At 43.1% G+C, this 14,680-nt stretch overlaps 1 protein-coding gene across 1 annotated transcript; it reads left to right on the top strand.

Moving 5' to 3' along the window:
• The first annotated feature begins 12,445 nt into the window (after positions 1-12,445).
• Positions 12,446-14,153, top strand: LOC147635024 (uncharacterized). The gene is made up of 5 exons (XM_086803457.1): positions 12,446-12,991; positions 13,078-13,248; positions 13,373-13,462; positions 13,547-13,727; positions 13,827-14,153. The coding sequence occupies exons 1-5, from the start codon at positions 12,510-12,512 to the stop codon at positions 14,055-14,057; spliced, it is 1,155 nt and encodes a 384-aa protein (XP_086659583.1). The 5' UTR covers positions 12,446-12,509; the 3' UTR covers positions 14,058-14,153.
• Positions 14,154-14,680: the final 527 nt, after the last annotated feature.

Genomic DNA, 14,680 nt, shown 5'->3' on the forward strand with positions numbered 1-14,680 from the left:
CCTATCAGATAATTTTTTTTGGGTCAAAAACGCGTTTCGGGTGCGTTACGACCTCCGTTTTTCAGAAAGCAGGCGATTTCGAGCACTGCGAGTAAGTCATCGATTCTATGCAGAACTCTGTTTTAAGAACTGCAGGAAGACAGATTGGTTGTGCAGACATTATGTGTGCTGCAAGGAGGTCAACAGTTGCCATTGGGTGTATGTATGCATATTGAGATCACTGGTTGTGACATTTGAGTGTAGTACAGTACTGGTGCAGAAAATACAGCAGTTTGTGCAGGACAAACCAGAGTGCTGTTTTTGGTGAATTTGTGTGTCTGGCAAGATGTCAAATGATGGCATAAACCAGATTGTTGCTGAGAAGCTTGATAAGAACAACTTCCATGCTTAGAGGTTCAGGTTGACAAATTTCCTAATGGGAAAGGGTTACTCTGGGACTATATAGAAGGTGAGCATGAAGAGGCACCAGAGATACCGGAGATCAATCCAACTGCTGCGGATGTGAAAGAGTTCAAGGATTGGAACCAAGGAGCCAGAAAAGTTATGTATTGGCTCTCTATCAGTATACAAGACACCATGATTGGGCACATACAGGATGCCAAGTCCCCCAAGGAGGCATGGGACACCTTGGTAAAACTCTATGAAACGAATACCAAGGCACGAAAGATACAGTTGAAGAATGAACTTCATACTGTGGAGAAAAAGAGTATGTCTGTGAATGACTATGCATTGAAGATCAAGGGTATTGTGGAATCCCTTGCATCTATTGGTGTTTGAGTAGATGATGATGATAAGGTGGAAGTCTGTCTACGTTGATGACACGGAAGCGGTAAAGCTGTTTACACCTTTATAGAGTGCCACACTTCCACACACGCATACAAACACACTCAGAATACCAGACCAAAGAGCACGAACAAGACATATTTCAGAACAGACCTTCATCTCTACAGAGTTGGATATCCAAGATATCCTCAAAACCAGCTTTATCTAGCACCCACTCGCAATCAGCGCACTCCAGCTCCTGGTCGCTCCTTGTCCCTTCGCTCTTTTGCTTTTCTGCACAGCAGCCGACCTCTTTCCTTCTCTGCACTGCACCTCAGCTGAAGACCACTCTCTCCTACACCACCAGCACACTTCCAGTTCTCAAAGCAAAAACCTAAAGTAACCTCTTTGTCCTCACCAGCCACCAACCGTGTCCAATACGAAGCAAGGCACTCTCTGTTGCCAGCACAACAGCCAGCCCAAAACAATCCTTACCCAGGCTCCCTCTCCTCATCTTCTCTATCTGCCACTACTAGCCCACCAGAAAATCGAGAGCAACTCCCTCTCTGTCGCCAGCACAACACTGTGAACTTCTGGCGCCTTGCTTCCCAGGCGGCTCCTCTCTCTTTCCACAACCAAAGGCAGCCCTCTCTATACGAATCTCCTCTTCCTCGCACAGTGGACTTCCTCTTCTGCTTTGCTGCTATCTCTCGCCTCCCACTATTGGCGTTCTCAACCCCCCCACTCCACGTCGCTGGACGTTCACCTCCTTCACTCCTTCGCTGCTCCCTTCCTTTGCTACCAGCCACCACCGGCCTCATCTACTGTATCTACTACTGCGTACCCAGCGACACCCCCTTCACAACCCGTTTACCTCTTTCTCTACAGACACTCCCTCATCTCGTCTCCCACCACCTTGTGTTAATTTATCCAGCCTTCTCATCGTCGGGTGCTCTACGCCAGTCGCCACCCCTCCCTCTCCTTTTTTTCGTTGACGCCCTCTATTTGCTGACGTACCCAGCCACGCCGCAGCACCTCCTAGCGGCTCCCCCACGGTCGGTAGTCCATCTGCAGCCAGCCCCAGCAAAACACAAAGCCACTCTCTACCCTCCTGCTCTTTCACGACCCGCCTCCTTGCAGTGCCGCCCCACCTCTCTCCTTTTTTGGCGACCTCTCTCCTCGTCTTTGCTTCAGCGGACATGTTTTCTCGAAGGACCCACCACCTTCCTCAAATCGGCATCCCTTGTTTTTCTAATGCTCCCATTACCTTCTTTTCTTGGACCTTCCAGATTTGCCTCATGCACACATCAAATCGACATCCTAACAATTGATTACCCCATGCTTCCATGCACACCTTCTAGCACAACCTACTAGTGACCATTTCCATTTTTTGGGACATGTACACAAACAAAGCAATCGAATGGCTGACACCATCTCTAGCATAACACGCTCTGGACAAGCCTGTGCTTCCAAGATTTCATCATTTTTCCTGCACATATACTTCCATCAAAGCCCCTAGCTTGATTGCCGCATCCACGATGCCCACCCTGAGTCAATGGGTGCTCCCATGACTTTACCACAACACGAACAACACTCATGTACACATGTATAAGTTAAGTTTGAGGTTCCCAAAAAACTTCACACATATTTAGCAACCCCCTTTTTTCTACTGAGACATTTATGTCCAGCAGCTGTACAAACAGAAACCATTTATCGCCCTGGATCAAACAGAAACCTCGGTGCATATACCTTCCAATCTTTCAAGCATTTTCCTCTGTCAAATAACCATTGATGCACCCAGTCATGATCTTCCACTTTCAGCAACCCCCTGGGTTCTTTATATTTGGCATCCTCAATATATTCTACTGCATTTCCTCCTCCATACCAGCTCACATATCCTTGTGATGGAGACAACCACTCCTCACCTCTACTCCCCTCTGACATATCTGATTCCCACTCATAATCATATACTGATTTAACAAACATCTGATCTTCAACTCCCATCTCATGGTCATCCAATTTGCAACCTGTATCATTGGCTTCCAACTCTTCCTCTAGGCAAACTGCCAAACAAGGACAATAGCCAAACCACTCGTCCATATGCTGAGCATCAACATGTGGTGTGTCCACCATAAACCCATTCCCCTTCAACCCATCAACATCAAACACAGCAACTTCATGCACTGCAGACTCATCATTGTCACTTTCCTGCAGTTTCTCCAGCTTCAAGACCATTGGTGATCCTTCAAGATTCTCCACATCTTGCACAGGCATCCCTACCAAGTCTAAGCTCCCCAAACTCCCAGGCAAAGCATCTTGGTCCCCCTGACCAACAATAATAGCCTCACATGCATTCTCACTACTGACAACCAACTCATTCTCTTGGGCATGACAAGGAACACACACCTTATGATCAGCAACCGCACCTCCAAAATCTATCACATCATCATCCAAAATAGTATCTAACTCATCATCAGTCACATCATCACTCCCTTCCTACACAACTGGTATGCCAATATCTGTTATCTTCTTCAAGGTAGCCAATTCCAATAGATCATCCAATGCATTATCAAGAACACAGTTCAGCTCATCATCCACACTCTCACAAGTTGCAATATCCAACTCATCACCCAGATCATCCATACATACTCCATCCATAGTATCTTCATTAGTAACACCTTGATCATCACTCTCTACCTTGACTGGCTGAAGTACTGGCACCTGCAAGTCATTACTCTTTTCTAAATCAAAGAGATCATCCAAGTCATATCCATACTCAAACACATCAGGTTCTTCAGCGTTAGCCTCACTTTCACAACCCACAGCACCATCAATTATTCCATCCTTCTCCTCCTCATCTTTTGAAAGCTCTTCAGGGCTGATTCCAGAAACCTCATCCTTCTTCATTTCCAATAGGTTAATCTGTCCCATATCCTGCTCTGCAAATGTGACCTTATGGGCTTCACAAACATTGGGCTGAATTGCATCCTTCACCTGCATATTAGGGCCAATCACCCTATCACTCATTCCCAAAGACAATTGATATACACCACCATTAGCTTTGGCTGGTCTCTCACATTGCGGACTGATATGACCCCACTCACCATAATTCTAGCATTGCACATCACTCGGATACCCTCTCCCTCTTCCAATATCTACTGAATTTCCTTCAAAACCAGACATTAGGGAAAATTTGGACTCAAAAAGGGGCCTTGTAAGAGATCCCTTGGGATGGTGATGTGGACAAAGCAAGCCAATAAATCCACATATAATATTGGAGGGCACGTGCGTCGTTTTTGAGTTCTTTATTCCATTAACTGACATGTAGGGTGTTTTTTAATTCAAAACAATGCATCTTGAGTATAGTTTTTTATTCCCACTATGGTGCCTTATTTTATTGAAAAAAGACACCACTCTCTTTCTTCATTACACTTTTGAATGTAACGAAGCCAACTCTGCTAACCGAACTTAGTCCCTGCAACCCATCATCTTGCATTGTCTCCCTCATTGTCTTCCCGATTGCACAACCACTACCACTCCAAATCCGAGTTTTTTTGAGCGGGAGGTTTTTGATTTTCTCTTCTTCTCAAGGCGGCAAGTTTTGAAAAAGGATGGAAAAGTATTTGTTCTTCATGCGCCATACCTGCTTGTGCATGAATAACAATCCCATTTCTTACCTTTTTCAAGTGAGGGTTGTGCTTACAAGTACTCTGTACATTTGGGTTCATCCAGGATACCAACAAGTTTGTTTGATGGACAAGGAGGTATTATTTAGTGATGTTGTCTTTTGGTTTTAATGAAGCAATCTTCTTCACGGGAGATAAGTGTAATATCTAAGGTTTTTTTTTGTTAAAGTGTGAGTTCATTATGCTTTTTGGTGTTGTTAAAGCACAGAACAATGCAATGGAACCTGTGCAGCAAAAGAGGAAAAAGGTGGACATCCACTTCCAAGTAGAACCCGATTATGCTCCCTGCTGTAAGAGAAATTGGTCTAGGCCAGCATGCGAAGCCCGCATTACTGAGCTTCGAAATGAAGGAAAGAAAAACATGGACCTTTGGTTGGATGGTAGTATTTACCCACCAGATCCAACCTCCTCTCAATCTCCATCATTCTTTGGGTTGACAAGTTTCTTCAAGTTTGTGTGTGAGGGTGAAAATGGATTGCTTGGGTATTGCAAAAGACTGTTTGGCCAATGTCAAAGTATCTTTGAAAGACATTTGAGTGATAGAGATGCCAGGATAAAAATGCTTGAAGGTGCGAATTTTTACTTGGCATCGATCACAACAGCTTTGCAAGCTTCAACGAGGACAAGGCAAAAGTTTGTGCTGGGTTACAAAAAGAGTTTGATCATTTGCAGCAGACTATTTGTAAGATGCAGGACACTATAAAGGAGAAGAATGAAATTTTGGCAGTTCGAGAAATCAACAATTTCACATTGGAGAGTGAGAATGCACACCTTCGAAAACAACTTGAAAAGTTCAACAGAAAATTGCAATATTTGAAAGACACGCCATTAGGTGCTCGATTACGCAAGAGAAAGATCAAACCATTGGAAGAACTCAATGTTGGAGGTGGCCAATGGAAGCGTCGTGTAAAAGCTTGCAGGTATTGGGATCTATAATTTCTTTGAGCTTAAATTTCTTTGAGCACTCACTTTCATTTTCATCTTTAGTTCCTTTCTTGGAGATGGGGGATTGGGTGTGGGGGTGGTATAGTTAGATGAATGGTGGACTGAAATAGCTATCGTTGTTGCTTCAGGATGGTAACAGATGTTGTGGGTCCAAAAGAGCAAGGCTCTGATATATTTGGCAAAGTTCTGACAAGAGACATCATGGAGTCAGCAATACAGCATCCTAAGTTTGCAAGACTTCGATCAGACATAGCAAAGCAATCCTTGCAAGAGGTGAGTGAAGCATTCACGCCTGCAGATGCACAAGGTATATGTGACATGGCTGGTATAAGCACAAAGTCTTACAGGATGTTGTTTAATAAAGTAAAAGAGGGTTTCAATTGCAAGCTTGGAAAAAAGACAGTAATTCCCATTCCAAAACCATTTCACGTAAACAAAGCTCGAAATATTCTCAACTTGGGAATGGTCGAACTTGTTGGAGAGCCTTGTCACGTGTCTAGCACATTGACAGTGACTAAAAAGAGCGGGGAACAGAAAATTATAGAGCTTACAGAGTTCAACAATTTCATCATGGATGTTCGTAAATTACAAATGGCTATGGTGAAATTTTATGACATCAGTGTACATGAGTGCAATGGAAGGCTGAAATTTGTTTTGAAACTTGATGAGAGTGAGGTGATCAAAGGACAGAAGCTGGAAAGGGTTAGCATTACTTTAATGAATAGAGCTTTGGATGCAAGTATCAGTAATGCTGATGAGAAGCACTTTAGTGTACAATCCGAAAATGAGATTTGGTGGCTGGCTGCATTTGAGGTGACGTGCTATCCATTTTTAAATAAAGAATATTATGTTGCTATCCTCTTGTTATGATGTTGTAGACAATCTAATAGTTGTTGTTAACAGGTTCCAACAGAGACCCATGAAATTCTGAAGTGGTACTTCAACCAGACTGAGCTTCCTTCCACTATCCAGCAGCAGTCGAATGGCGAAAAGCTTTATGTAGAAGGATATGGTGAATATGAGGTTGAATGGCACCTGGCTGCAGATCTTAAAACCTTGAAATGCATGTTTGGTATTTCCCAAGGAGCAATGGCCAAGTATCCTTGCCTGTATTGTATGACCGAACGAGGTGTCTCCAAAGGAGGAAAAGAGAGAGAATGGAAATGCCCAAATGCAATCAGTAATAGGCGTGAACCCCCAAATCGTGATGCTCCAGGAGTGGATCCTACTTGGGATCCAATTCTTCCTATCCCTTTGATCAGAGTTCATATTTGTGTTTTGCATGCGCTGGTTAGAATAATTGAGAAACTAGTCTACATGTACATCGAATTTTCATGGAATATGAAACCAGCAGTAGAGAGTGAAAGAACTATTAAAAAAAGGGCAAGTGCTTTCAGATGCAGGTTTACATTGTGGTCAAGTGAAGATTGAGAAGGACTTGAGAAGATCAGGGAAGACCGGAAATGTTCCTAGCAAACCATGTTTTGGAGGTGCAAAAGCCAGAAAGTTCTTATCTAATCATACCCAGAGAGGTCATCTGGGTACAGATTTTGAGGTGTGGAGGAAGCTTCATGCAGCTGTACCTGACCGAGGCTCTTCAGGACAAGCAAGGGTGGCAAAGGCCAAAGCGTGGTTGGCGCTTGATCGCCTAGCACCTTTGTTGCAAAAAGCAAGGTTTGAAGATGGGGATGTTGAGAAATTTGAGGCAGTTGTGACAGAGTTCTACACTAGCTATGAAAAGGCATGGGGTGCGACAAACTTGACACAATACATGGTTATTACTTGAAAACCTACAGCTTTGAGTATTTTTTGTTGTTCAAAAAATATTGTACGATACTAAATGTCTTGTTGTTGTTGAGCATTTGTAGCACATTTTGCATGCACATGGAACCTTCTTTGCGGAAGAGTTTGGAAGCCTTGGGATTTGGTCTACCCAAGGCATGGAAAGATCTCATTGGCAAGCACGTTGTGCCTATCAAAGGGCCACTCAACATGGAGGAGGAATAAAGAAAAGTAATCCCATGAAGCAACTATGTCAGTGGTGGTATAGGCGGATTCAAGTGAGGGCTCGTGTGAAGATCAAACATGCTGAATCAGCTGTGTCATGTGCAATAAGAAAGGTTCAGGCTGAACGGAGACGTTCAATATATGTCTCCTCACAGGGAAAGCAGAATCATGCTGAATGGCTAAGACAACGACAAAGACAGGGCAGAGTGTGGAAGAAAATTGATCATTGAAATATATATTGTAAAACAATGATGTAACTGAGAAAGATTTTAAAAGAACAAGAGCTTTCATCTATGTCCCATATAAATGTTTCCAATATATATACATTTCATAGTTTGCAATGGTAAACAAGAAGAGTATTGAGAAATATGACGAAACTTTTGAGAAACTGGAACAATCTAAATTTGTTAATCTTGAACAGAGACTTCCCCCAGCCGAGCCTTTTTTGTTGACGTTTCTGCATCATCTTCTTCATCCTCTATTAATGGCACAAGAGGGACCATTGGTCTTGCTGTTCTAAGAAGATGCTTCTTCCCGCAATCACTCAACAGATTGGGATCTGTGATTCCACATGCCAACCCGTAAGCAGCATATGTTAAATAATATTTACATCTTAACGAATATACTCCAGGTCCCTCTCCAAAAATTCGAACAGCTGCTTGCCGCTCCAGAAGTATTGCCTTGTTTGCATTCAGCCTTACGTGGTAGCCACCTAAATACCTGGATAAAGTCTTTATCGCCATCAGAGGAAAACTGGCGTTGTCCTTCGAGTAGCTAGCGTGGAATATCACAATTTGAGGGAATTTTAGGCGGTGTATATATGTTCCTAGTGTCGAATCGTGGCCCAATCCCGCCATACGCTTGCCTGAAGCACATTTGAGGAATGTGTCTTCATATATTTCCAACTGAAAAAATAAAGGAGCATTAGCCAGAAACAACATCACCAAACATTTCAGGACAAAGTTGATAAAGCCAAATCCAGAACAAAAAAAAACTAACCTCTTGGTTCTCATCTGCTTCAAGCAAGGCGTCTTGCCATAAATTAGTGCTCGAACTAGGAACGTTTTCCGCTGACTTGTTTGGCACATCCCTACACCCTCCCATGTTGGTGATATTCAATCTGTCCCTTGCTTCTTGTAGCTCTTCCTCTGTGGCATCTTTTCCTTCATATCTAAGGGCATCAGCATAGATCATATTTAGTGTTGCTGCAGCAGAAAGGAACTCAGTGTCTTTTACATGGCTATCCACTAGTAGGTACTTGTCTATCCCATCATCATCTACAAAATTGTCATCGACCTCCAGATTCTGGGCTATGAAAGCTATGCACTGATCTTCCCTTAAGTTAAATACACGTTGTATGTCTGTCAGCAATATATACTCTGAATCTCCTACTTGGTAGGAGGGGAGTAATGGCGTTGGAATGGGGGAGGAGTCATCTGATTCAATCACAAGCTGACCTACATCACTGTTTTGTTCTCTAATTGCCTCAATATCAACCACCGAACTAAGCTTCCTCTCTTCTTCAACATTGAACTCCTCAATGACATGAGGAGTGTCCTCCTCTTCAGCAGCATCCTCAGCGGTGGGACTTGCCTGACGAGAAATCGTGTCTTCACTTTCAATTTTTGCAAGCGGCTCTGTACCTTCTTCATCTGTTAATTGCACGTTCATGTGCAAGAAGCATAAGAAGGCGTAGGAGTATTCCATCAAGCGGCACTTTCTTTTGTGAAAAGGGCAAAGCAAGGCTCTCTTCTTGTCACATGGCACCTTCTGCCAATCCCTATTTAACCTCTGCTTCTTATCCGGCGAAACCTTGAGATTAAAATGAATGTGACTTTTCCCATCAATCATCATTGGTTCTTCATTTGTGAGCTCGTCAAACTCTTGCTTTGCCTCTTCGAAGTATCCATGATGGCTAGACAATGTTTCCTCCAGAGAAAAATCGCTATTGAACATCAACGAAATTGCAGGGTGCAAATCATGATGTCGACATTTGTACAGGAAGTCATATAATAGAGTTGCAGGAGTTTCTTTGATCTCTTCGTCCACATCAAATTCGACTTGAACTTGCGACATGGCTGAATTCAAGTCTGTAGAAAAGACATGGAAAATATTAGTGCAGGCAATGAATCAAGAGACAGTCGATCTTAAACAACAAATCTCTGTGGTGTAAATGGATTCAACATAACGCGAGAGGAGATGCCAGAGGAATGCAGGTATTCCTCCTCGCATTGTAGTGAATCTATTTTCCCTAACGCAAATAAAATTACAGCTAAGTCAAGGACCTCTTCTCGCATTATGGTGAATCGATTCACCATAATGCGAGGAGGAGTATTGTGCTTCCTATGGGACCTTCGCTCGCGTTGTGGTGAATTGATTCACCGCAATATGACGACTTTATCATCCTTTGGCAACGCCTCTAACGTTATGGTGAATTAAAAATAAAGATAGTTCTCCAGTACCCATACTGAGAGAGGAGGTGTCAAACGAATTAAAATACTCTTCTTCGCAGTCAATTCACCATAAGGCGAGGAGTCATAGGTTTTCAATTCACCTTAACGCGATGAAAAGACAAAGCAAGTAGTTCTCCTCGACTGAAACCAAAACAACGAAATAACAAAAGAAGAAAATGTAAATGGATTCAACATAACGCGAGAGGAGATGCCAGAGGAATCCAGGTATTCCTCCTCGCGTTGTAGTGAATCTATTTTCCCTAACGCAAATAAAATTGCAGCTAAGTCAAGGACCTCTTCTCGCGTTATGGTGAATCGATTCACCATAATGCGAGGAGGAGTATTGTGCTTCCTATGGGACCTTCGCTCGCTTTGTGGTGAATTGATTCACCGCAATATGACGACTTTATCATCCTTTGGCAACGCCTCTAACGTTATGTTGAATTAAAAATAAAGATAGTTCTCCAGTACCCATACTGAGAGAGGAGGTGTCGAACGAATTAAAATACTCTACTTCGCAGTCAATTCACCATAACGCGAGGAGTCATAGGTTTTCAATTCACCTTAACGCGATGAAAAGACAAAGCAAGAAGTTCTCCACGACTGAAACCAAAACAACGAAATAACAAAAGAAGAAAAAAGCACAAAGGAGATAAAAATACCAGGAAAACGAATTGTATACAATCGTCGCAGGAGATGGAGATGAAGGAGGTTGGAGGTTTGTCTTTGACGTTGGATACAGGAGGATGATTGATGAAGGAGGGTTGGAGGAGATAGTCAGTCGTTGATGGAGATAAAGGCCGTTGGTGGGATAAATGAGAGGCAATAAATGAGATGAGTATCCTAGAAAATCCGTCTTTAATGCTACGCAACACGTCAGCGCCGCGTTTTCACCCGCCATTCCATGACTGCCACGTGGCATCCCGCCGTGTACCTAGCAAAAGAGGCAATAAATGAGATGAGTATCCTACAAAATCCGCTTTTAATGCTACGCGACACGTCAGCGCCGCGTTTTCACCCGCCATTCCATGAATGCCACGTGGCATCCCGCCGTGTACCTAGCACGTGTACAAGCTATAAAGTTTAATCAAAGCCCTTTTTAATGCTATACGACACGTTAGCGCCGCCTAGTCGCCTTGGCAGCCCGCCAGCACGTGTGTTCGCTCTAAAGACTAATCAAAGCCGTTAATCACGCCACCTTTTCGTCCTCTTATCGATTTTGCCTTGTCCGTCCTCCTGCTTGCCTCCAGCTGACTTCCGACTACCGCCACAGTACTGAACCGACTTTCCAACACCCGCACGACAGTCTCCATCCATTCACAAGCAAGAAATGTAAGTTTTTGTATAATACTTGATTGTTTTGTAAGTTTCTTGTATATTGCTTGTTTGTTTTGTTTTTTCTTCGACTGTTTGCCCTGTGCCATTGTTTATTCTTCGACTGTTTGCCTTCTGCCGTGGTGACTCGATTCACCTTAAAGCACACGACGGGCCATTAGAATCTCAATAAGCTCCATGTCTTATGGTGGATCGAATCACCAAGGGAGAAGGCAAACGTAAGAGATTCGCGAAAATCGATTCACTATAACGCGAGGAGGATTGTTTTGCTTTGACTGGCCCTTAGACTCGCGTTATGGTGAATTCACCATAACGCATGACCAAAGGGCAAAGGATTCACGATAATCCACCTCTTATTGGTGTCAATTAAATCACCTCCTACACGACAGTCTCCATCCATTCCCACTCATAGAATGTGATGAAAGTGTATTACTTGATTGTTTTGTGTTTCTTGTATAATACTTGATTGTTTCGTTTTTCCTTCGACTGTTTGCCCCTGCCGTTGTTTTCTCTTCGACTGTTTGCCCTCCGTCATGGTGATTCGATTCAGCTTAAAGCAGACGACGAGTCATTAGAATCTCAATACTGCTCTATGTGTTATGGTGAATCGACTCACCAAACTGCTAGACGAAAAGGTAAGAGATTCGGGAGAACCCTCCTCCCGTTGTAGTAGATCGATTCACTATAACGCGAGGAGGATTGTTTTGATTTGACTGGCTCTTAGTCTCGCGTTATAGTGAATCAAATCACTTTAACGCAAGATCGAAGCTCAAAGAATGCACGATAATCCGCCTCTTATTGTTGTCAATGAATTCACCATAATGCGAGAAAAATTATTGTGTTTCTGTGGACCTTCATCTCTCGTTATGGTGAATGGATTCACCATAACGCGAGGAAGTGCATATTGCTTTCTTGGCCCCCCTCTCTCGCTTTATGGTGAATTGTTAATCGTGTACTACTGAATAGCAAAGTTTTCTGCTTTTTCTTGCGTTTTCAGATGGCTCGTGTAAGGCATACAGCTAGACCCATTGATAATGCAGCTCCCTCATCTACTGGGAAGAAGATGGGCGTTCTGAAAGCCTCAAGATCAAGAAAATCGAGCAGTCCTTCCCGATTGTCCAAAACGCAGCCTAGACTCAGGCGTTTCGCAGAGCATTCGGCAGCCCTGCGAGAAATCAAAAAGTTTATGAAGCACCCGACAGCTGCTATTCCCAGATTGCCTTTCCAGAGGCTTGCCAGGAGAATTTGTGAGCAGAATGGAATTTTGTTTAGGTGGAAGGCATCGGCCTTGTTTTGCTTGCAAGAGGCCACAGAAGATTGGATGATCGAATTTTTTTTGGATAGTTACGTTCTTGCTGCCCACGCACACAGGGTGACAGTAATGGACAAAGATTTTTTCAGCCTAATAGCCCTTCGTTTCAGATACGATAAGTCACTTAGACCAGTTACGTTTACTGATGAACGAATGTTACAAATTTTGGATGTCCGGCCTGTACAAAAAGTGAGAATTGAAGAGGTGACCGAGGGAGGTCCAGATCATGAGCATCAGACTCGGGCAAATTTAATGACAAGCGCTCAAAGGGAACATCAAGCTGCAATGCTTGCATTGCAAACAAAAAGGGAAAATGTTCGAGCACTCCACGCCATGAATCGGGAGGCGCTGCAATTTTTGTTGCCGGAGTTCTATGTACCCTTTAATATTAGAGGGCATAGATGTTATTTCCCGATTCATGCTGAAGAAATCAACATTTTGTTTGATCCCAAAACTGAAGTCAACGACAAAGTGCTCAGATGTGTTTTAAGGTATACGCTTTTCTCTGTCCTCCCACAATTTTTCATTCTTGGCTCTTAAAGTTGATGCCTCACTCTTGATATGTTTCCTTGTGAAGTTTTGTTATTTCGCTATTGCCCGAGGATGTACAGCAACGAGTGTTCCAGATTGATTCACTGGTCTCAACACTGTTGGTAGTAGAGGCAGTTCCGTACCTCGATGTGCTGAACTGGTTTCGGGAGGTCCAGCTGGACGATGCCCGAGTATTTTTTTTGGCATATCATGAAAAGTGAGTTTGTCTCTCTCTCTCTCTCTCTCTCTCTCTCTCTCTCGCATGATGTTTATAGGAATCACCGTACACGAGTTATGTAGTGCTTCCTTTGGATTAAAACTAATAGAATTCTATTGTGCAGTTCCCATTGGAGTCTTCTACTAGTCGACGTGCAAGAAAATGTCATTTACCTTGCAAATTCGACATCTGGTGTCCATGGAAATGTTTTGCTGTAAGTAAAAATCATTAAGATACATATTATTGTTTGAGTTAGAAGTCCGGATTGATCAGGATAATGATTGGTCTCTGTTTACAGTGGAGTCAGGAAACTAATGGCAGCTTACGAGAGCCTCAGCATGGACATCGACACCCTGGATCGATCGACCATCCGTAGGGTTAGTGTCCCCAAACAAGAAGATGGCTACAGCTGTGGGTGGAGGGTTGCACTTAATGCAATGTTGCTGCTACGAAGCATTTTTCAGCTCCCTTCAGAGGATGTAAGCATTTTCAGCTCCCATACGCATTTGTGCGCTTGTTTATCTTCTTATATATTGTCATGTTGATCTTATTTATGCCTTGATGAATTGTGATGGCAGTTTCCATCAATGTCTCGCTACGTGGACCTAGACGTCCAAACGTTTAGGGAGGAAACGATTGCGAAATTGATCGAGGTCGCTGAAGTTATGCCTCCAGACGGGCCAGTGGACTTCATCCCGCCCAATCCACGAGGGGGGATAGGCCCGTCTGAGCCTCTTTCATGGGCTCCATACTTAGGAGAAGAGCCCTGGCTCCATCCTGAAGCCGATACCTATGGGTTCCAGCCATAAATAGTTTTTTCCTTCTTCCAACAAATGTACGTTCGTAAATATGCAGCTATACATGTATTGGAGGGAGAACATCAAATGTAAATACACTTATCATTTGAAAATCAGAGGATCAAATTTGCTACTGTGTTCCTTCACTGCTTGCTTTCTTACTTTAAGCCTTTTTTTGTGTACATAAAAATTCAATTAGGGAATTCTTGCCTTCATTACATTGTTTTAAACAATAAAGCATTACAAAAGCAATGTTCTGAATAGATAAGTTTATTGCATATGGAAAATACATTGTCACCGTATACATGGTCACATCATATATCTTCTAGTGCCTCCAATTCATGTGGGGCTGCAACATCTTTACAAATGATCTGATGCTCTCTTCTTTTACTTAGCTTCCGACCATCGAGCTTGAAGCAAAATTGATCTGGAGGATTCTGAATAGCTACTTCTAATTCCTTCCTAACATATTCGAGAGTCCAATTCTCTTCCACTTCCAATGTCAAAGATGGGTGACCCTGTCGAATCATAACTATATCTATCAAGCAAGAGTGGCTGCCATCTCTTGTATCTTGGTCCATGCTTTCCCAGTTGTTGTTGATCCATCGCCACCTTCTATAAGTAAATGACATGCA

The sequence above is a fragment of the Cibotium barometz genome, chromosome 10 (genome assembly GCF_041138505.1).
Source record: "Cibotium barometz isolate CiBa-2024 chromosome 10, ASM4113850v1, whole genome shotgun sequence".
NCBI classification, from domain to species: domain Eukaryota; kingdom Viridiplantae; phylum Streptophyta; class Polypodiopsida; order Cyatheales; family Cibotiaceae; genus Cibotium; species Cibotium barometz.